The sequence below is a fragment of the Microcebus murinus genome, chromosome 15 (assembly GCF_040939455.1).
Source record: "Microcebus murinus isolate Inina chromosome 15, M.murinus_Inina_mat1.0, whole genome shotgun sequence".
Lineage (NCBI taxonomy): Eukaryota > Metazoa > Chordata > Mammalia > Primates > Cheirogaleidae > Microcebus > Microcebus murinus.
The window spans coordinates 12,159,938-12,181,139 of NC_134118.1; the positions used below are offsets into that span (position 1 = coordinate 12,159,938).

General features: G+C 38.2%; 1 protein-coding gene across 4 annotated transcripts in view; it reads left to right on the forward strand.

Annotated features, from left to right (window-relative positions):
- Positions 1–21,202, forward strand: part of HIVEP1 (HIVEP zinc finger 1) — a 157,332-nt gene that overhangs the window by 59,297 nt on the left and 76,833 nt on the right. For all 4 annotated transcript variants that reach the window (XM_012753591.2, XM_020280118.2, XM_012753593.2 and 1 more), the window contains exon 3: positions 15,171–15,224. In XM_012753591.2, the coding sequence (XP_012609045.2) occupies positions 15,171–15,224 (54 nt within the window). The remainder of the gene's footprint in view (positions 1–15,170; positions 15,225–21,202) is intronic.

Genomic DNA, 21,202 nt, shown 5'->3' on the forward strand with positions numbered 1-21,202 from the left:
TCTCCACCCAAACAAAAATGTACTATATATGTTGTTTCCTTGGGTTTTGCTTTCTTTAATTAACTTTGTATCTTGAAAGTTTTCCAATCTCCAAATTCTTGAAGGGGATCTGTGATGCTCCACCCCCAGTCCCCCCCCATTAAGAAGACTGGATATTGCCTTTCTAGAAATCGTTTTCTATTCTTTTTGTTACCCTTTCCAGCTTTGGTGTATACAAACATGACTCCTAGTGGTAGTTCAGAAATTATTTCATTTCCTTTTGGTTCAGAGTATTGCTAGGAGCAGTGACCTTTATTGAATGCCCACTCTATGCTGGCCTCACTCACCTTACACTGTTATGTCATTTCTTGCCTATTATTATTAACACTCTAACAACATATGAATAATACTTTTAAAATCTTAGTTTTTGGTGACTCACACCTGTAATCCTGGCACTCTGGGAGGCCAAGGCAGTCGGATCATTTGAAATTAGGAGTTCGAGATCAGCCTGAGCAAGAGTGAGACCCTGTCCCTACTAAAAAAAAACCAGAAAGAAATTAGCTGGACATTTAAAATATATAGAAAACATTAGCCAGACATGGTGGCGCATACCTGTAGTCCCAGCTACTCGGGAGGCTGAGGCAGGAGGATCCCTTGAGCCCAGGGGTGTGAGGTTGCTGTGAGCTAGGCTGATGCCACGGCACTCAAGCCCAGGCAACAGAGTGAGACTCTGTCTCAAAAAAAAAAAAATCTTAGTTTTTAAAAAAAATTTCAGATTCAATTCTGTATTTGTTTCTTTTTTAAACTTTTGATTGTGGAAGTTTTTAAATGATTACAAAATAAAATAGCGCAGTAAACCTCTGTTTGCCTGCCATCCAGCTTCAGTGATCAGCAGCTGACGGCCAGTCTGGTTGCCTTTACTCCCCGGACCACGTCCGCCCTTCTTGTTTTAAAGCTAACCTCAGAGATCGTTTTATTCATTTGTTTTCATTGTGTCAGCTCTAAAAGATAAGGAATATCTTTTCACATAATCACAATACCTTTATAAAACCAAAAAAGTAATTCCTTAATGTGGGTCAGATATCCTATCAGTGCTTTAATTTCCAGTTGTTTCCAGTGTCATGATTTTTTAAACATTTTGTCAGAATTGGGACAAATAAGTTCTGGATTTTTTATAAGTTGATGTATCTTTTATGTTCTAATATATAGGAACCCTTTCCAATTCTCTCCTTGTTTCTTTGCAAATTATTTATCAAAAAAACTGAGTTATTTGTCCTATAGAGTTTTTACCATTGGTCTTTTTTTTAAATGGTCAAGTATATAAATATATTTCATTACAAATTGTTTTGATTGGTTGCTTTTACATTTCCAGATATTCTTCAGGTATCATTAGATTCTAGTTGAGTACACATTTTTTGCCAAACATGTCTCTGGGCCGTTTATGGCTTTGACTTATATTGTTCACTAAACACATGTTTGCAGATTTGAAATATGGGACATTTGAAATAAAACTTCACAAGAAAAAATAATTCAAAATCAGATAAACTTACTTTAAGGACAACGTTGAGGATGCTGTTTTATTCTTTTTGTGCTGCTATAACAGATTACCTGAGACCAGGTAGTTTATAAGGAACAGAAATTTATTCTTCACAGTTCTGGAGGCTGGAAGTCCAAAATGGAGGCACCAGCATCTAGCGAGGGCCTCCTTGCTGAGTGCTCACACGGCAGGAGAACAGACGACAGAGAACCCACTCCAGCGAGCCCTTTGCATAGTGCTGCCAATCCATTCATGAGGGGCAGCCCTCCTGACCTCGACACCTCCCATTAAGCTCCACCTCCCAACACTGTTGCTGTGAGGATTAAGTTTCCAACACAGGAATTTTGGAGTGGATGAAAACATTCCAACCATAGCAGATGCCCATAGCTGTGCAATAGATAACATGTGTATTGTGTCTGCTTAATTTGTGGTAGGCGCTCAGAGATGGAAAATTCTTGTTTCTTTTTAAATTAGAATGCAGTCAGCTGCTTAATGTAACAAGGAGAGAGGCCTTTTCAGAGTCTCTGTGATATGAGCATAGATTACCTAGAGTCTTCCACAGAGATGAGTCTTGCTGAAGGGATGCTGTGTATCAAGTAGGAGGCCAAGTCTTGAACTCCCTGAACCTGTCGTCCCCAACCCCCTGGGCCAAGGCCTGGGACAGATCCATGGCCTATTAGGAAATGGGCCGTGCAGCACATCACCGCCTGAGCTCCGCACCTCCCTCCTCCCACTCACAGCACCCCACCCCCTATCCCTGGTCCGTGGAAAAACTCTCTTCCATGAAACCGGCCCCCAGTGCCAGAAAGGTTGGGGACTGCCGCCCTAAACCACAACATCTGAAGCGCCACGAGGAGCCCAAATGTTTCTCCTACTGGTGTATAATTTTCTCCCTGAGCGAATTGTCTGAGGCATTGTGAACCAGGGTCACATGCACTCAGTCACCAATTATAAATGGATTACGTGACAAAAATTCAGTTTTAAATCTATGGTTTGGCGCTCAGACCACATTTGCCCTCAGTAATAATGTGTTGTGTTTGATTAGGGTTTCAGCCTAGCCTACAAAAGATGTTTCGATTTGTAACATACCTAGCGTTATTGTAACTGGTAATACAGAGCTCATCTTGTTATTGTGGTGCCAGGTAACAATGCCATTGTGTCCAGAGGGACAGTCTGTTCAGTGTTCCAACTCGAGATACTAGCTGGGTGCTCTCGCGTTGTGGGAGCCTGCATAGGGTGCTCCGAAGTCCTGGGCCTGCTAGGCAGAAATCACCTGCACCTGTCACTTTTCCGGGCACGTGATGGGGAAGTGAGCGCCTCCTGAAAGGAGCCTCTTCAGCAGATGTGCCGAAGGCACCAGGTGGGGGCAGGGCTGGATGTCCACAGGCCGCAGTGATGAATCTAGTGCCTGGGGGATGGGAGGTCGTAAGTCTTAACCGTTTGCTGGGTCTGTTGTAGAAAACTGAGATATCAGAGTATTATTTACCTCAAACTGACATCTCATTCAGTTAGAGTTCTAGAAGAAATGTAGTTGCATTCTTCCCTTTCCAGTCTTTACACCTCTTCTTGCCCAAAAGTGGTTTGGAGAATTATTTGCACCATTTCTTTTCTCTGACTCTCTCATTTCTAATCTTCATCCTGCCCTTTTTCGCTTCTCAGAGGACTTGGATTTATTTGTGTCTGTGGTAGCCGAGAGTGCGCAGGGTGGCAGAGGCCGCAGGCATGCTGGTAAAGAGGCCGTCTCGCTTGCTGTGGCCTCCCCACAGAGAGTCACTGATTCCGAAAGGGTTACATGATTTAGGTAAGAAGGTGCAGAGGTATACACGTGGCGGGTTAATGGGATAGCTGTGAATACTGGCTGTAGGATTGGTACCCGACAGGCAGTGCTGTTGATTCCCTTGCTCCCTGAGAAGCAGGGCATGTGAAAGAGGCTATGCAAAGTGTTGATTTGGCTAAAATGTCACTAAATTATAATGGAACATTTACGAAAGCATGAGTGGGTCAGAGTGTTGTGTTTCCGTGGACTTGGTCTGGGGATCAGAGTGGTTCCTCTGCGTCTGTTTCTGGTGCTCAAATCCTCAGCCCCCACCTGCCCCCAGTACCCACAGTCCAGCCTTTGCTCAGACCGCGTCTTGTTCCAGCGGAACCAGAAATCTGAAATATCAAACTATGCCTTTTAAAATGTATTGTGGGGAAGAATGGATGTACTATTTGCTGACAAGGGGTGGGGCAGTAGCCAGCCTGAAAAGCTGGAGGAACATGCTGGGGAGTTTTTTTAGTCTTTGAGATCCACACCTCCTGAGTCCTCCCCAACCACCTGTGTGCCTGCATCCTTAGTTCCCAAATCAGGGTGTGTATGTGTGGGTGTGTGTGTGCATGCATGTGCATGTATTCACATGCATAGGGGCACACATGTTCAGATTCTCACACATGTGAATCCATTACTAGGTTCGTAGCCCAAGTTCTGTGGACCCTGGTGTTTGGCCTCTCAGGGTAAGAATGTTCAGTCTTCACATTCCTTTCTCCCCCACCATAGTTACCATGACTACCTCCTCCTGTTGGCTACATCAGAAAATCATCAAGTGGGAAGAGGCAGCCAATATTGTCATACATACTCTAATAATAATATCCAACCCACAGTGGGCAACGTATTTGTTGTGATTATTGGAAAACTATATTATTAGAAACGTGTATTAGAAAACGTCAGTTTTCGGCATCTTCATAACAATAGTTTATTATGCTTAAATTGTTTTTGTATTTTCAAACATTGCATTTTCAGCTAGAAATATTTTCTAGATTTAGGGCTGACATTAGTAATAATTATTAGATCTATTTTTGGTATAATGCTAAGAACATATGCTTTCATTTTGCATTTTAGAAGTGTAATTTAATTGGACATTCTTAGCCATGAAGTGTACATTGAACTTTCCCTCCCTTATCTTTTTAGTATCCACCAGCATCAGCAGCTCCTTTGATAAGGCAGAGGATGAAGTTGCTGCTGCTGCCCCTGGTACTAGATAAATGTTGCCGTAAAGAGCTGCCTGAGGCCGGGCGCTGTGGCTCACGCCTGTAATCCTAGCTCTTGGGAGGCCGAGGCGGGCGGATTGCTCAAGGTCAGGAGTTCGAAACCAGCCTGAGCAAGAGCGAGACCCCGTCTCTACTATAAATAGAAAGAAATTAATTGGCCAACTGATATATATATAAAAAATTAGCCGGGCATAGTGGCGCATGCCTGTAGTCCCAGCTACTCGGGAGGCTGAGGCAGAAGGATCACTGGAGCCCAGGAGTTTGAGGTTGCTGTGAGCTAGGCTGACGCCACGGCACTCACTCTAGCCTGGACAACAAAGCGAGACTCTGTCTCCAAAAAAAAAAAAAAAAAAAAAAAAAGAGCTGCCTGATAAGACTTTTCTCCCCTAACTACTCGCATTTTATACAATTTTGAATCTTGACCTTATAATATCTATAATTTACAGAGCATTGCTTCTCAAGGTTGGCGGCGTGTTGGAATCACCTGGCATACTTTCTAAAATGCTGATTTAATTGGTATGGGGTGCAGCCTCAGTATCAAGATTTTTTAAATGACTCTAATATTAAGTGACTTGCGTTTGCAGCAAAGGTTGGGTTCTGCTGTTTTAGGGGATATATAAAGGCTCATCAAACCAGGAGCCGCCGGGTAGGCACTAAGGGAGTTGTCCTCGGGCTGCGTTGCTTTGGTAGCGGCTGTTGAAGGAGCTTCTCAGCTTGGAGCTCAACCCTCACCTGGGCTCCAAAACGGTGTGAGGTTTGAGGAAGGAGAGTTTGCTTTGCTTTTTAGTTCTTAGGAAATGTGTATTCAAACATAAAAGCCAGTGGTCATTTTAGTATCCTCTAGGAGTAAAAAGATATTTAATGGAAGGGGGAACTTCTTTCCCCCCACCATTAAAAGTGCAGTTTAATAACAGTGTTCTCACACAGTTCTCAGCTGTGCTGATCAAGGCTGCCAGGTGAAACCAGTGATTGATATATGCGGCATGAATGAATATATTTTTAAGGGACAAAAAAATTTAAATGTGTTAGATGGCACAGTGTAACACATTTGTGTCATGTCTGTGTGTATTTTATTATTTTCATGGTCAGTTTTGATATCAAGATGATTTTCTTAGAGAAGAAACATAGCATAGATGATCCATGATTTTAGAAACATAATAGACCTGATATTTACTTTTTTCTTTGAACTTTTTCAAGTTTTTCTCAGTATCACAATGGAAATATGCTTTCTGAAAAGAATATGTTAACAATTCTTCAAAGGGCAGGCCATAAAAGTATAGCAAGGGTAGGCACTTCACATTTTAAATTTTATTATAGGATGTTTTGTTCCTCACTGTCTTTGCTGTTCCCTGACTCATTATCATACTAGGATAGACATTGTTCATGTCTAGTTAACCTTTATCTCAACCCTACTTTATCCATAACCACTCTGGATCTTTTTAAAACCCCTGAACCCTTTGCTAGAAATGGATCACAACCTGCAGCCTCCTCCATCTCTGGGGCCCCGAGACTCCCAGCTGCCCTCCCGTTCAGCCCTCTGCTCTTGGTACCTAAGTCCTGTTTCTCATTTGCTGTCTAGCCTCTGCCCTCCTGCATGTTTGGTTGATCACATGCACTGTCTGCCACTCTCTAGCACCTTCATCTTGCTCAATTCTTTGTCCTTCCTCCTGGAAAAACCCAAATCTGCCATCCCTCTTCCACTTTTTTAAATTTTTTTTTTTTTTTTTTTTTTTTTTTTTTTGAGAGAGAATCTCAGTGTGTCACCCTGGGCTAGGCAGTGGTGTCGTCATAGCTCACAGCAACCTCAAACTTCTGTGCTCAGGCAATCCTCCTGCCTCAGCCTCTTAAGTAGCTGGGACTACAGGTGCACACCACCACCCCCAGCTAATTTTTCTGTTCTTTGTAGACATGGGGTCTAGCTCTTGCTCTTGAACTCCTAGGCTTAAGGGATCCTCCCACCTCAGCCTCCCGAAGTGCTGGGATTACAGGTGTGAGCCACTGCACCCAGCCCCTTCTCCACTGCTTCATTCACTCGTCAGACTTTGTTAGAGTAAGGACACTGCTGTGCATATGGAGCCACCAGAGGTGTGTGGGTTTCCACATTCACAGATGCACAGTTGCTGTCCAACAGGGCTTTTACTTGTCCTTAAAATTGGTCAGCTCTGTCGTTCCTATCAGTGACTTTGCCTTATTTTTACCAGTCTCCATGGCCTCTCACACATGGACTAACCTCCTTTTTCTTTGTGGATAATCATGTCTCTTACAACAATACATTCGAGATAATTGGATATAAACTCCTTGAAATTTGTCCCTTCCGCTAGCAGACTTCTCACCTAACACATCTTCCTTCCTTCCCCTTCTTCCTTTTGGCTTCAGAGAACAGCCTTGGGTCTTTCTCGGCTTAAAGCCAAGCCCCCTCCTGGTCTGTTGATGCTATCTTCTACTTTCTCCAAAACCTCCCCCTCCACATCCCCCATTTTCCCCAAGTCTTCGCTCTTCTTTTGTTGCTTCCTTCTTCCCTTGGGCCTGTGAACATCTTGGAGGAACTAAACAAACCAAGCAGTCTTCCCTTGACTCCATGTTTCTCTCTGCCTCTTCCCAGTTCACTCTTATTTTGACTTCAGTGTTTTGAAAGACAGTTCTACTTCACTCTCTTCTCTTCTCGCTTCATGTGCCATCTCTTCCTGGGCCCACTGCCCTGGCCTGCCTGTCCCCCGCATGCTTCAGGAAGCACAGTCACCTCTTAATAGCTCAGTTCATGAAAAAACTGCTCAGTCCTTATCATCTGCTTCATCTACTGGTTTGACCTTGAAACATTGTTTTCCTGACTTCTGAGTTCTGTGACCAAAATCCTTTCTGTTCTCGTAATTTTTTCTAGCCGTTTCTTTTCCTTATTTTTTATTTATTTTTTTATTTTTGCCTCTTTTTCAGGTTTATTTTCCTGTACTTGCTCCTTAAAATCTGGGGCTTCCTGCCATTCCACCATGAATCTTTTTTTTTTTTTTTTTTTTTTTTGAGACAGAGTCTCGCTTTCTTGCCTAGGCTAGAGTGAGTGCCATGGCGTCAGCCTAGCTCACAGCAACCTCAAACTCCTGGGCTCAAGCAATCCTCCTGCCTCAGCCTCCCGAGTAGCTGGGACTACAGGCACGAGCCACCATGCCCGGCTGATTTTTATATTATATATATTAGTTGGCCAATTAATTTCTTTCTATTTTTATGGTAGAGACGGGGTCTCGCTCAGGCTGGTTTTGAACTCCTGACCTTGAGCAATCCGCCCGCCTCGGCCTCCCAGAGAGCTAGGATTACAGGCGTGAGCCACCGCGCCCGGCCCACCATGATTCTTAACCGGAAAATAGGTGACATATCAAAACCAGTTGTCAAAGCTTTGAAAATTTATACAATCTGGGCACCCTCCAGAATGTCTGATTTAGTAGGTCCTTCTAGAAATTGACAGTATGATGGTTCTGTAATAATCTGTCATACAGAAGTACCATAATTTACTTAGCCATTTCTCAAGTATTCATTTATTCAAAATTATTTATTCCTTCAGCACCTACTATTAATATATACTAGGTGCTATGATTTAGTTTTTTTCTCTCATGTAAAACACTGTGAATAGCATTTATCTTACTCTTTTCATAATCTCAGCATAGATTTCCAAATGTTGAGTTGCTCTTTTATAGGATGGAGATGGTTTTCAAAGATCTTGCTACCTGTGGTCAAATTGCTTAATAGAATAGTTGTATTTTTGCTTATACCAACTCGATGGTGTGGTTTTAACTACCAGTTATGTATAATAACAAGGTCATGCCCAAGTTGTGTATCTCTCAACCTCCTCTCTCTAGGTTTATGTATCCAAACTGTGTTGAGTTCTCTGCAAACTCTTGTTTCCTGCTCCTCTGCCTGCCCGAGCCCCAGGGCTCCTCTGTTGAATGCCCTGCACTCTGTGGATACAGTCACAGGGTCACCACTTGGGTAGGAACTGCTTGTTTACTTACCTGAGTTCCACACGCAGGATGTTGGGATTATTTGTCTTTGAGTATCTTTAGTGTTGGCATTCAGGGGCTAATAAATACATTCGGACTAAACAAACCATGGATATTATAATGTTTTCATGCTTTAGAAGTTGTCCTGTAGTCTTTCATTTAATCTGGAAATTTGGTCTTTAGAATCAATAGCCAACAAAGATAATTTAGCACATTGTTAGGGTTTATTTTTATTGAGTTTAAATAATTATTTTTATATTAAAATATTCATTATATTCCCAGGTGTGATGTGTGTAAAAAAAAAAAATTCATTATAGGTAAATTAGTAACCGAAGAAAATATAAATGCTAACATGAAATCTGTTAATGTACTACTATCAGATAGCCACTTATATTTTGGCCTCCTTCTTCATAGACCTATTAGTATATATATTCCTGTGTGTGTCTGTACATATATGTACATATTCCTCTTTGTGGCACAAAATGTTAAGAATGTTGATGGTTAAATCATATTCTGTTGTATGCAAGTATTTAATTATCTGTTTCACCAGTCACCTATTGTTTTACATGTAAAATTCCCCCAAGTTATTATTGACATAAATGCTGCAGTGATATTGCAATAGCAGGTGATTGGGCAACTGTGTGTCAAGGGGCTAGTGATCCAGGCTATCTGTGCACTCCAGTGAGTAAAATACAGTGTAATGAGGAAACCAGGCAGGTTCTCAGAGTATGCTGTGAGGAGTGGTGCTGGACCCCAGGGGCAGGGAGGGGGGAAGGGATGGGAATGGAGGAGGGAAGGGATGGGATTAGAGTGGGGGTTGGGGAGACAGGCTGTTCCCCTGGGGGAACAGCCAACAAAGTCATTGGCTAATTTCTTTCTTCTTTGGGGGTATTTATTAGAATAACATTTGGTTAATATGATGAAGAACATCCTTTCCTATTCAAGTGTTGAAGGTTTTCTTCAACACTAAAGATAGATGTGATTTAATCAAGCACATTTGGGGACATTTAAATTACCTTCTTCCCCCTCCCTTGTTTGCTATTATAAATTATAATAACTTGCTTCTGAATATTGAAATAGCTTTGCATTCTTATTTTCTTGAATATGCTTCTTGATATAGATTGTTAAATCCATACTCAGATGAGACTTGTCTGTTGTGTTGGTTTTTCTGCCTCTTGGGTCAGGTTTTCATGTCAGGATCACGCCAGCCTTGTAACATGATTTAGAACACATTCTGTGTCGTGCTGCCTTCTGGAGCAGTTTAGAGCATGCTTTCTTCTTAAAAGTTTGAAATAGTTTGGTAGTAAAACTGGGCCTGGAACCTTTAAAAAAGTGAATTTTATGTTGCTTTGTGGTACTTCCTCAGTTTCATCAGTGGTGGTTATTCTGGTCAAGTTTTCCTCTTCCTGGATCAACTTGGGAATTGTGTATTTTTCTAGAATGTTTACTAGTCCGTCACGATTTACAAATTCTTTAGTACAGAGTTGAGTCTGATTTCTTTCACTTACTATAGCAGTGTTCTTCAGCCTGAAGTATGGGTGGTTTAGATTATCATTTTCAGCATTATTGTCATGTGTCATCTTCCTCAAAGTCATAGGTGGGTCTGGAGGTATTTGAGATGTGCAACTTGTAGGTTAAATGGCTTGCGAAGATAGGTTTATTTAGTTTACTTAGCAGCAAAGAATGGGAACAATCTCCATTTAGAAGAGTGTGTGTAAATGTTTGTGTGTACCGGATATAATTTTAGCATTGTGCCATTGTCATATATTTAGTGGTATTGAAATAGCTCTAGCAGTTCACAGTAAGAGTAAGGAGCTTGTGCTGACGTATAATGAGAGGAAGTAGGAATTATGCTTTATTCAGAAGTAAAAATAGTACAGTCACATATGGTGATCTTTTTTCAATCAGATGGTACCTCTTTCAGTAAACAGAGGTGCCTTTTACAGTTCATTAGGATCTACTGTATAAAATTTCACCAATTTGTGTTTTTAAGGCTAAATGAAGAGGCAGAATCTATGGATCTGAGAGCAGAGGCTGTATGGTGTCTAGCAGAACAGTAAAGAGGGAAGGATGAGCTAATACAATTAAGAGAGAAGTAATTTAAATCTTTCATAGATTGAATGGCATAATAGTTACTAATTCGAGAGCTTTCAGTGTGCTGATATGATTTCCCAAATGTTGAAATCATTAATAATGTTAAAGATGTTAAAATGCTAGATTTTTAAGTGAAACCACCCAGTCCAGTTTTCAGGTTATGTGTCTGTGCTCCTTTTTCTCTTTTTCAGAGTGCATGCATGCTTCTGTGTCACTTGGCTGGTTATTACCGTGTTTGTACGATCAGTCAGCCACGCAGCTCGGTCTCGCTGCCGTCATTACCAACATCATTACTAACGACCATGCGATGCGTAGCTATGGAGAAACAGGGCGCTGTGCACAAGGTTCAGTGTTGGTGCAGAGTGACGGCTCTGACCCAGGGTGGTGGGGACGGATTCCCAGAGAAGCCACATCTTGAAAGGGTGCCACACACAGCAGGGATGGTGTGGGAGGGGCCATTGGGGAAACTGACTGAGTGGCTGTTAGCCGTAGGGGTCTGGTCTAGCCTGGACTTCACCGTGGCTGAGCCTGAAGAGAGAATGCAAGGGGGGAAGGGCAGAGAAGGTAACTAGATCACAGAGATTCTTGTTAACCACTCAGGAGAGTCTGGGTTTTATTTACCATCAAATTGATATTAAAATGATTATTTAAAGAGTGTGATAAACTGAGAGCTCCTCTGGGAGAACCATTCTGTTTCCTTTGTCTCTGTAGCTCTTCTCATTGTGCCTGACACAGGGCAGGCATTCACTATAGTAAAAAAAAACACAGCATTTGGTGAACCAAATCCTAGCAATTTAGTGGGCTGGTCCCCAAACCTGGGATGTAATAGATCCTAAAGCTCTCAAGGGTTGGTACTGAGGCCTCTGAGATCGTGAGCGAGGCCCCAACATTTCAGCATAGGGTGAAAAATGGTCAGAGAGCAGGGACTTACTGTGAATGCTTATTTTGAAGATCATTTCCTTTTTATAAATTATTTGTTTTTAATTATGCAGTCTTCCAAAATCCCTAAGACTTTTTTTTTTTTTGCTCAGTGGTTTCAGATTATATTTCACAAATAAATAGACTTTTTAAATAATTATTTGTGAATGATGAAAATGAGATATTTTTGCATTGTTGTACAAATAAAATCTTTAAATTAAATTATGTAAAGAATTATACGAGATAGTTTCTAGCCTTTATCATTAACATTTTCTGTATTTTAAAGGTGAGGAAAGAACAGTGTAAAAATGTATGAATTTTTAGTAGCTGTAAAAAAATATATAACCTGTACTGTAAGTACCCTCTCCTACCTAGCCTATTTCTCCTTTAGCCACTGGCCCCTCTGAATCTTAGGAAGATTATGGATCCATTCATGTGTTGCTGGGATCTGTTCCAGGTGATAACTCCTCTGAGTATATTTAGTAAAAATGGAATGAATTAGGATTACATCTTAATTTAAATCCAATAAGAACTCATTATAGTAAGAATGCATTATTAACTTTAGATTTACTTATATGGCACACATATCATTATGTTTGTGTATCTATTTTTATTTTTAGGAAACAGAGACAAAGAAACTATTATGTATCTCTGAATGTGTGGTTCTTTGTGAAATTCTTAACCCAGATCACAATGGTGGTGGGAAGGCTGTGTTGAAGGATGTCTCAGAGTCTAAGATCCCATCCTTCCTCCTACCCCCAACTCCCCATTCAAGACTTGTAATGAGAGATGTGATTGCTGGGAAGTGTTACCCTTGGTGAAGGTGTGGCAGAAGGATGTGTTGAACACAGTTCCTTATATTGTCGAGCTTCAAGCTGCAGGTTTACCATCTAGCAGTGAGTCCTAAGATTAATGTAGGTGGTCTAGGGGCAGCATCTTTCATTTTTAATAGGAAAGGATAGAAAGTAGAGCATGAGTAAGTTTGTTTCTGAATTATGTGCATGTATAAATGCATATTATACATATACATGTGATACGGGTTGGAGTGTGAAAATACACTTTTTTCTCTAGGCCATAGTGGAAAAAAGGATAAATATGCTTTAATTATCAGTTAATTGCCTTGTATCAACCAATTAAGAACATACAATATTAATAAATGACTGCATTCTCTATAATTTTGGAGAGTGTCTTTTAAATCATATTTACCAGGAGAATACAAAACACAGGTTAATTACAAATAGGACTTTTTATTAAAATTGAAGTAAAAGCTTTTATAATGACTGTTACAAGCTCTGTAATTAAAGATTGTATTTACCTGTTGAACTGGAGCTATAGGTAAAAGCATTTGAGTAGTAGGTACTTATTGTATCTAATGTAGGAGATGTCCTCAATCAGTAATCCAAGTTTATATACTGTTATTATCAAGACAAAAAGAAAACTTAATTGAAATTTTTAGAAACAAAGACTAGTATTTTGTGAGTAAATGTAAACACTCCATTTTTGTAAGAGTTTATGTTGAAATGCAAACAGAAAGTAGCCAAACCTCAACTAAATAGTAGCTATTCTGTAAGTATTTGTTAAATTAGGAGTTTTTGTTGCTTTGAGCCACAATTGGTTCTATTAATAAGAAGTAGTTTGTGTTATATAATGCCAAATTATGTGTGTATAAACTATTAAGCACAGCCATTACTACTGTGAATATATATAATATATACATATATATTATTTATGATTCTTAAGTTTGGGTGAATTGCTGACATAGAATTAATAGTGCTTTGGTAATAAAACTCCTTTTATATGTTTCTAAAGGACTGTATATTTAAATTATGTGATTTTTTTATTTATAGTTTGAATATCTATAATGTACTCAGTGTATTTTATTTTTAAAAAGTAGGCCTTAGCCTTTTCATCTATGCACGTGGTAGTTTTCTCTTTGAAGTAAAATTACCACTGAATGCAGGATCCACTTTATGCATTTAATATGTTTTTTTTTCCAGGACTATATTTAATTTCACTCAACATTTCATGAGAAATAGCTAAAATTTATAAATCAGGAAGATTGTCTTAATTTCCAACAGTTGCCTGTACTCCTGAAATTGTATTTTGGATCTGATAATTAGCAGGAAGCCAGTAGGACAATGCTGTGGGGGATCCATTTGTGAGGATAAAAATTCAGTTTTTGACCATTGCTGAGATATAATGTCTCATATTTCAAACTAGCTCGCTTCCTTTGTTCTGTGGCTCCTGCTCTGCCTTGGCGGGCTGGTTGGATCAATATGCAACTGATGGACGTTTGATCAGCAAATCAAAGGTTCGCTTGAATTTCTGGTTTTTCCAGCAAGATGGGGAAAGAGGCAGGCAGACTAGAGTTTGAAGGGCCACGGTATGGTGTGTCCCTTTTATTTATGATGGAGTAAGATGCCATATTGGAACTTATGTGTTCCGTGGCCAGTAAGCAGTGGTAGGGTTAGCCCTGCCGGGGCTCGGACTGATGGTGTGTATGTCAGAAGGCAGAGGCTAATAATCTACATGCCTGAAGCAACAATATTTTGAAGGCATTTATCTAAACTATACTTTCGTAGTTGGGATATCAAAAATGTTATGTAATTATCAGTACTAGGCTGAGGCAGGAGGCTTGCTTGAGCTTAGGAGTTTGATGTTGCAGTGAGCTATGCACTGCACTCCAACCTGGGTAACAGCAACACCCTATCTCAAAAAAAAAAAGTTAAAAAAAATTTATTGATACCGTATTCAGTTCAGTGCAAAACAGTGCCCTGGGAATTTTGTCCCTTTATCATTTTGATAAGTGCCTAGCCCAGTGTTAAATATGGAATTGATCACTGCCATAGTCATCAAATATGTGTGTTCTTACAAAATTTAAATTAATTGTCATCAAAGTAGAACAAGCACATATTTACAAAATCCGATTCTGCCCAGAGCCTCAGATCAGAGAACAGCAGTACGGAGGCAGCACTCAACTCTGTCAGTTGCTGCTTCTGGGTTATGCCTGGCCTGGAAACCCGTGAGTCTGTGTAACAGTTCTCTAGTGAGTTCTATATAGTATCTCTGTAATGCAGTACTCTGTCCTCACACTTCATAGATGCTCTGTGCTGTCGTCAAGGGACAGATGCTTTCTGCCACGCCACTCTTCAGCTAATCCTTTCCTTTGTTTCTCCATCATATTCTTTCCTCTGTGTTTGTCTTAGGTCTGAGACTCAGACCGTCTCTGAACTTTGCTTAGTCTTGTTGTTTCTAAACTAGTAGGTATTTGTTATATCCCTTATAAAATTTATTTTGGGCACCTCATATGTGAAGAAACTATTATTTTTAGATACCTTTATTAGGCAAATAAACTTTTTTTTAGTTTTAGTTCAGTATTTAAAGTACACTAATTATTTACATTATGGAAACAATTGGAAGTAGTCCTTGTGACTAAGAAATGATAAGAATTATAAATTTAAAAGGGAATAGATTCTTTAACAGTATGTAAATGTTTGTTTCATAAATCATTTAACAAATATTTATTACTATGTGTCAGATCCTGTTTAAAAATAGTTTGTTTGCTCTACTTTATTGTTGTTTGTATATGATGAATTGATTTATAAAATTGTTTTTTGGTTTTTTTTTAGATAAAATTGAAGAAGCACAAAAAGAACTTAATGGGGCAGAAGTTTCAAAGAAAGGTAAGTTAAAATTAACTCGAATATAGATTTTGTTTTTGCAGAGTTGCCTATCTCGGTGCCTTATGATTGCAGCCTTACCAAACCAATCGATGTAAACATATCACAAAAGTAGAAATCACCTTAAAGTGATTGACACCTTGTTGACACTTAAAATTTTATGGACTTTGCTTTATGAAATAGTTTAGTTGCATAATACATTCTATAACTGTTTCCCACATATTAATATATTGCTGGTAGGAGTATGAAAGAATGTTGCAGCTTTTGTTTTGTTTTGCTTTGTTTTTGAGGCAGGGTCTTGCTCTGTCACCAGGAATAGAGTGCAGTGGCATCATCATAGCTCACTGCAGCCTCAAACTCCTGGGCACAAGCGATCCTCCTGCCTCAGCCTCCTGAGTATCTGGGACTACAGACATACGCCACCACACCCAGTTAATTTTTCTATTTTTTGTAGAGATGCAGTCTTACTTTTACTCAGGCTGGTCTCGAACTCCTAGCCTCAAGCAATCCCCCTGTTTCGGCCTCCCAAAGTGCTAGGATTATAGGTGCAAGCCACCATGTGTGGCTATTCCAGCTCTTTTGAAGGACCTCTTTGTGAGTCTCTCCATGGGAACAGTACCAGTGCAGTTGCTATGATCATGCATGTGTATGCATGTGTGTGTTCATGTGATGCAGTATATTTTTGTAGTGACAAAAACCTGAGACAGCTAGAATAGCCTGAATGGCAGTCAGTGGAAGAATAGTTGAATAAATTGTAGTACATTCATAATTTGGGATATCATACAGCTTTAAAGAAATGTTAATTACTTCAGTTGATGGTGATGACTTATTATTAAATAAGAAAAACAAAATTACAATGTAGCATGTAAAATATCCTATTTTTTGTTAAAACAAATAATAAAGTCCAATACATGTACAGATATATATGTGTATATGTATGTTTATAACACATGCTTATATGGGATTGGACAGAGTTTGAAAGGATTTATATACAGATATGTTTATAATAGTTGGGAAAGGGGCAGTAGAAGATGACTCACTTTTATTTGTATGTCTTTGTATTATTTCACTAGCTACAATGGGTATAATTTTGTATCAAAACTAAAAACTTTAAAGGAAAAAATTAGCTTACATCATAGAATGCGTATTGATTATCTTTCCAAGCAATATAAAAAAATACATGAGATGCAGAACAGTGTTCAGGAAGGGACAGATAGTGAAGCAGATAGTGTTTCAGTTTTAATGAGTAAAATTGATTATATTATTTCATACAAGGTGTCCAAAAAGTTTCCATACTAGGAAAAATTTTGTAATGAATGTTTTGTAAATAAAGGTACATTTAGCTGCAGTTTCTCATTTTCCCTATGTATAGTGACTTTTGGGACACCCTGTATAAATCAAAGTTTAATATAAAAATAAAGTTCTCTTCATGGCATTTATATTTCATGATTTACATTTTTCCTTCTTCTTAATATATCTTCTAATTACAGTGGAATATTTTGACAAGAGTAATTTACCTAAATAGGATTCTAATTGAAAGCCTTTTAAAAAAATTTTTTTTTAATCCAGTTAGATTGCTGACTAGGTATCTTTAGGGGAAATAATTTCTTGCTGTCCCAATTCTTCATCACTTGGGCCAGTCTGTAGTCTCCCAGGTTGTTCTGTTTGGTCTTAATATTTGCGGTGCTGTGTGGCAGTTCAAGTACCCTTCTCCTCACCCCCCTCCCCTTCTTCCATGGAGGCTCTGGAAGGACCATATCAAATCTGACCCTCCAATAATGACATTCTTGCAGGAAAGCAAGGCTAGAGAGAGGAGAGATGTCTCCATAGCCATGCTGTCCATTTGAAAGGTTGGCTGAAGATCCTGTGCATAAGGCGGTTAAAGACCCTCGGGTTATAAGAGGCCTTGTTTTTTAAACTTCCTTTATCATAGTCAGCCTTTTTCACATCAGTCATGATTTAGAGCCGCTTCAAGTAGCAGAATAAATGTGAGCTTGTCTTCCTTTTCCCTTCTTAACTCCTGTGGCAAAGAGTTTTCAGAACAGTGAACTAAATGCCTGATAGAAACGAGGAAATGGAACAAAGGTTCTAGAAAAAGAAATTGGATAATGAGGTTCAGAATAATTGAGTGGGCTACAGTTGGCAGGCTACACTTACTTAAGACCTAGGATGAATACCAAGTGAGCATTGTTCTGTTCAGTTCACTGCATAGAATTACTACTTGGCATTCACTTTTACGCAGAAATTCTGGGCAAATTAAAAATAAATTTCTTTCCAAATATAAGTAAGGAGTAATATAAGTTCCCCTTTAACATGAGAAAAAAGTCTGTGAATAATAGAATCATAGAGATTTCGCGAATCTTTCCTTGCTCAGGTACCTATTTTTTTTAAAGGAAATTCATTTCTTTTGTCAAAGAATATACTTTAAAAATAGTCATTTGTTTTTAGATTACGATGAATCATCTGTGATAGATCACTTTTTCAGTATTTTTCTGACATGCTTTTGGTTTTTTTCATCCTGTAAAATTGACCAAATCCGGCTTTTGTTTTTTTAAATCACTGCTAACATTTCTAAGGCTTTGTTTTCACTGAAGATTCTGTGATCCTTAAACTATTTGAGATTCTGTCTCCCCCTCTCTGCTTTTTTGTAATTATTAGGACAAGTAACTAATTTATTTTCAGAAGTATGCAGCATAGGGGTAGGCTCTAAAAGAAAATATAATAGATTGAACCCCCCCCCCCATATTATAACATTTTAGGGCAGAATAAATCTGTTTAGCATAAAAAACAGACTTTGCCCATCATAAACCAGTAGAATAAAGTTCACTAAATTATGTTGATGTAATTTATTTTATTCTTTTTCTCTGCTTATGAATGAAAATGAGATGACTTTAATTTGATTTATTTTGATTTTAATTTGGGGACAGATATAAGCATCAACACTCACACAATTCTCCATCACGTCATTATGTCTTTACATTGCTATCTACTTATTCTTAACATGCATTATGCTTGACACTATTTTTAAAATTATTGAGCAGGATTTCAGTGAAATAGTGACTATTACAGATGTGGTAATTGAATATGAATAAAATTAACTGGGAAGAAATAAATAGATCAATTAGGAGAGCTTTTATGTGCTGTCTCTTGGATAAGCTTTAATTTTAATACTTTGTTTTAAAGTTTGATAATAAAATGTTTGACATAAAACTTAATAAAGTTAACGTATTACATTATAAAGAATAAAAACAACATGGTAATCTTTGATTTCAACACCCAATTTAAGAACTGCAATATTTCCAATACTATTGTATCCACCCACATGGCTGATCCACACTTCATCTCACTATCTCCCGTGTAGAGGTGTTTACTGTCCTCAATTTTGTGTTCATAATTTTAGTGCTCTTAAAATTAATTATTTATCCTCAAACAATATTTTTTTTTAGTTTTCCCTGCATTTGAGCTTTAAAAATAAAATGATGTTATATATAGTCTTCTGTAGCTTTTTTCGCTCAACATTGTTCCTAAGATAAATTCTGTTGTTGTGTGTAGCTATTTCATTTCATTGCTATAATAATATTTCATTGTATGAAATGATTTGTTCACCCAAATCATCTTCTGTTGATGGATTGAATTTTTTCTATGTTTTTGCTATTGCAAACAATGCAGCTACGAACATTTTCCAATCCTGGGGCCAACATGTGAAAACATACATGTTTTCTAGAGCATATATAGGGAATGTGGATGTTCAGACTCATAAAATGTTGCCAAATTGTTTTCCATAGTGTTTGGAGGAAACTTTGTATAATACATTTCTACTGTCAATGTTTAACAATTCATTTTGTGCTATCAAGCACACGGTATTTCAGTATTTTTAATTTTTTCCAATTGAATGAGTGTAAAATAAATAGTATTTTATTCTGTTCTTGATATATGTTTCCCTGATTAATAATATTGAAAGAAACATTAACAGTAAGTTTAAACAGAATTTATTTGAGCCAGGAACAATTCATGAATCAGACAGCATTGAGAACCAGAAGAGGCTCAGAGAGCGCTGCCCAGCGGTGTGAGCAGCACGCTTTCATAGCCCAAACATGGAAGCAAGGTAGAGAAATCACTTGATTGGCTACAGCTAGACTCTGCCTTATTTGGGCATATTGCAATGAGGCATTTGCCTTATTTGTGATGGTCTGATATATTGGCTACCTGGGATTGACTGAAAACAGGCTATCTGTTACCAAAAATATACTCCTAAATTAGGTTTCAGTTTGTTTACATACTAAGTTAGGTTCCAGTTTGTTACATAGTAAGGAGACAGCTTCAGGTTAATGGCCTCCTATTTATTTAATTTAACATTAACAGTGTCAAACATGACTTCATTTATATTCCCCCTTGCCGAAATGTTTGCTACTATCTTTTGTGCATTTTTTTTAAAAAAATGGGTTCTTTTATTCTTAATATATTTTGGATAACAACTAATTGTTTTATATGTTTTAGGTTTCTCTCTCTTTTTACTTGTATAAATTTAAAGGGTACAAGTGCAATTTTGTTACATAAATAAATTGCATAGTGGTGAAGTCTGGGCTTTTACTGTATCTGTCGCTCAAATAATGTACATAGTACTCATAAAATAATTTCTCTTCACCCATGCTCTGCACCCTTCTGAGTCTCCAATGTCTGTCCCACACTCTATGTCCATATGTATACACTACATAATCCCACATATAAATGAGAACATGTAGTATTTGACTTTGTGTTTCTGAGTTGTTTCACTAACAATAATGGCCTCCAGTTCCATCCATGCTGCAGTGGACATGATTTCATTCTTTTTATGGCTGTGTAGTATTCCACTGTGTGTGTGTGTGTGTGTGTGTGTGTGTATACATATATATATACCACATTTTCTTTCCCCAGTCATCCACTGATGGACTCTTTGGTTGATTCCATATCTTTGCTATTGTAAATAGTGCTGCAATAAACATAAGAGTGCAGGTATCTTTTGGATATATTGATTTCTTTTCCTTTGAGTAGATAACCAGTAGTGGGACTGCTGGATTGAATAATAATTCTGTTTTTAGTTCTTTGAGAAATTTCCAAACTGTTTTCCATAAGTATTGTACTGATTTACATTCCTACCAACAGTGTATAAGTGTTTCCTTTTCTTCCCATCCTCACCAACATAAGTTATTTTCTGACTTTTTAATATTAGCCATTTTAACTGGTATAAAATACCATCTCATTGTGGTTTAATGCACATTTTTCTGATGATTAGTGATGTTGAGCATTTTTTCATATGCTTATTGCCATTTGTATGTCTTCTTTTGGAAAATGCCTATTCCTGTTCTTTGCCTGCTTTTTAATAGGATTATTTGGTTTTTGTTGTTGAGTTGGTTGAGTTCCTTGTAAATTCTGGATATTTGTCCCCATTGGTTGAATAGTTTGCAGATACTTTCTCCAAATCTGTAGGTTGTCTGTTTACTCTTTTGATCATTTCTTTTCCTGTGTAGAAGCTTTTTAGTTTAAGTCCCATTTCTCTATTTTTGGTTTTGTTACATTTGCTTTTGAGGTCTTAATCGTCAATTCTCTGCCTAGACCAATATTCAGAAGAGCTTTCCTAGGTATTCTTGAATTTTTATAGTTTCAGGTCTTACATTTAAGTCTTTTATCCATCTTGAGTTGATTCTTATATATAGTGAGAGATAAGGATCCAGTTTTATTCTTCTGCATATGGCGATCCAATTTTCCCAGCAGCATTTATTGAAAAGGGTGTGCTTTTCCCAGTGTATGTTTTTTGTCACCTTTGTCAAAGATCAGTGGACTGTAGATATGAGGCTGTATTTCTGGTTTCCCTATTCTATTTCATTGATCTTTTTGTCTATTTTTACACCAGTACTATGATATGTTAGTTACTATAGCCTTGTAGTATAATTTGAAGTCTGATAATGTGATGCGTCCAGCTTTGTATTTTTTGCTGGTATTGC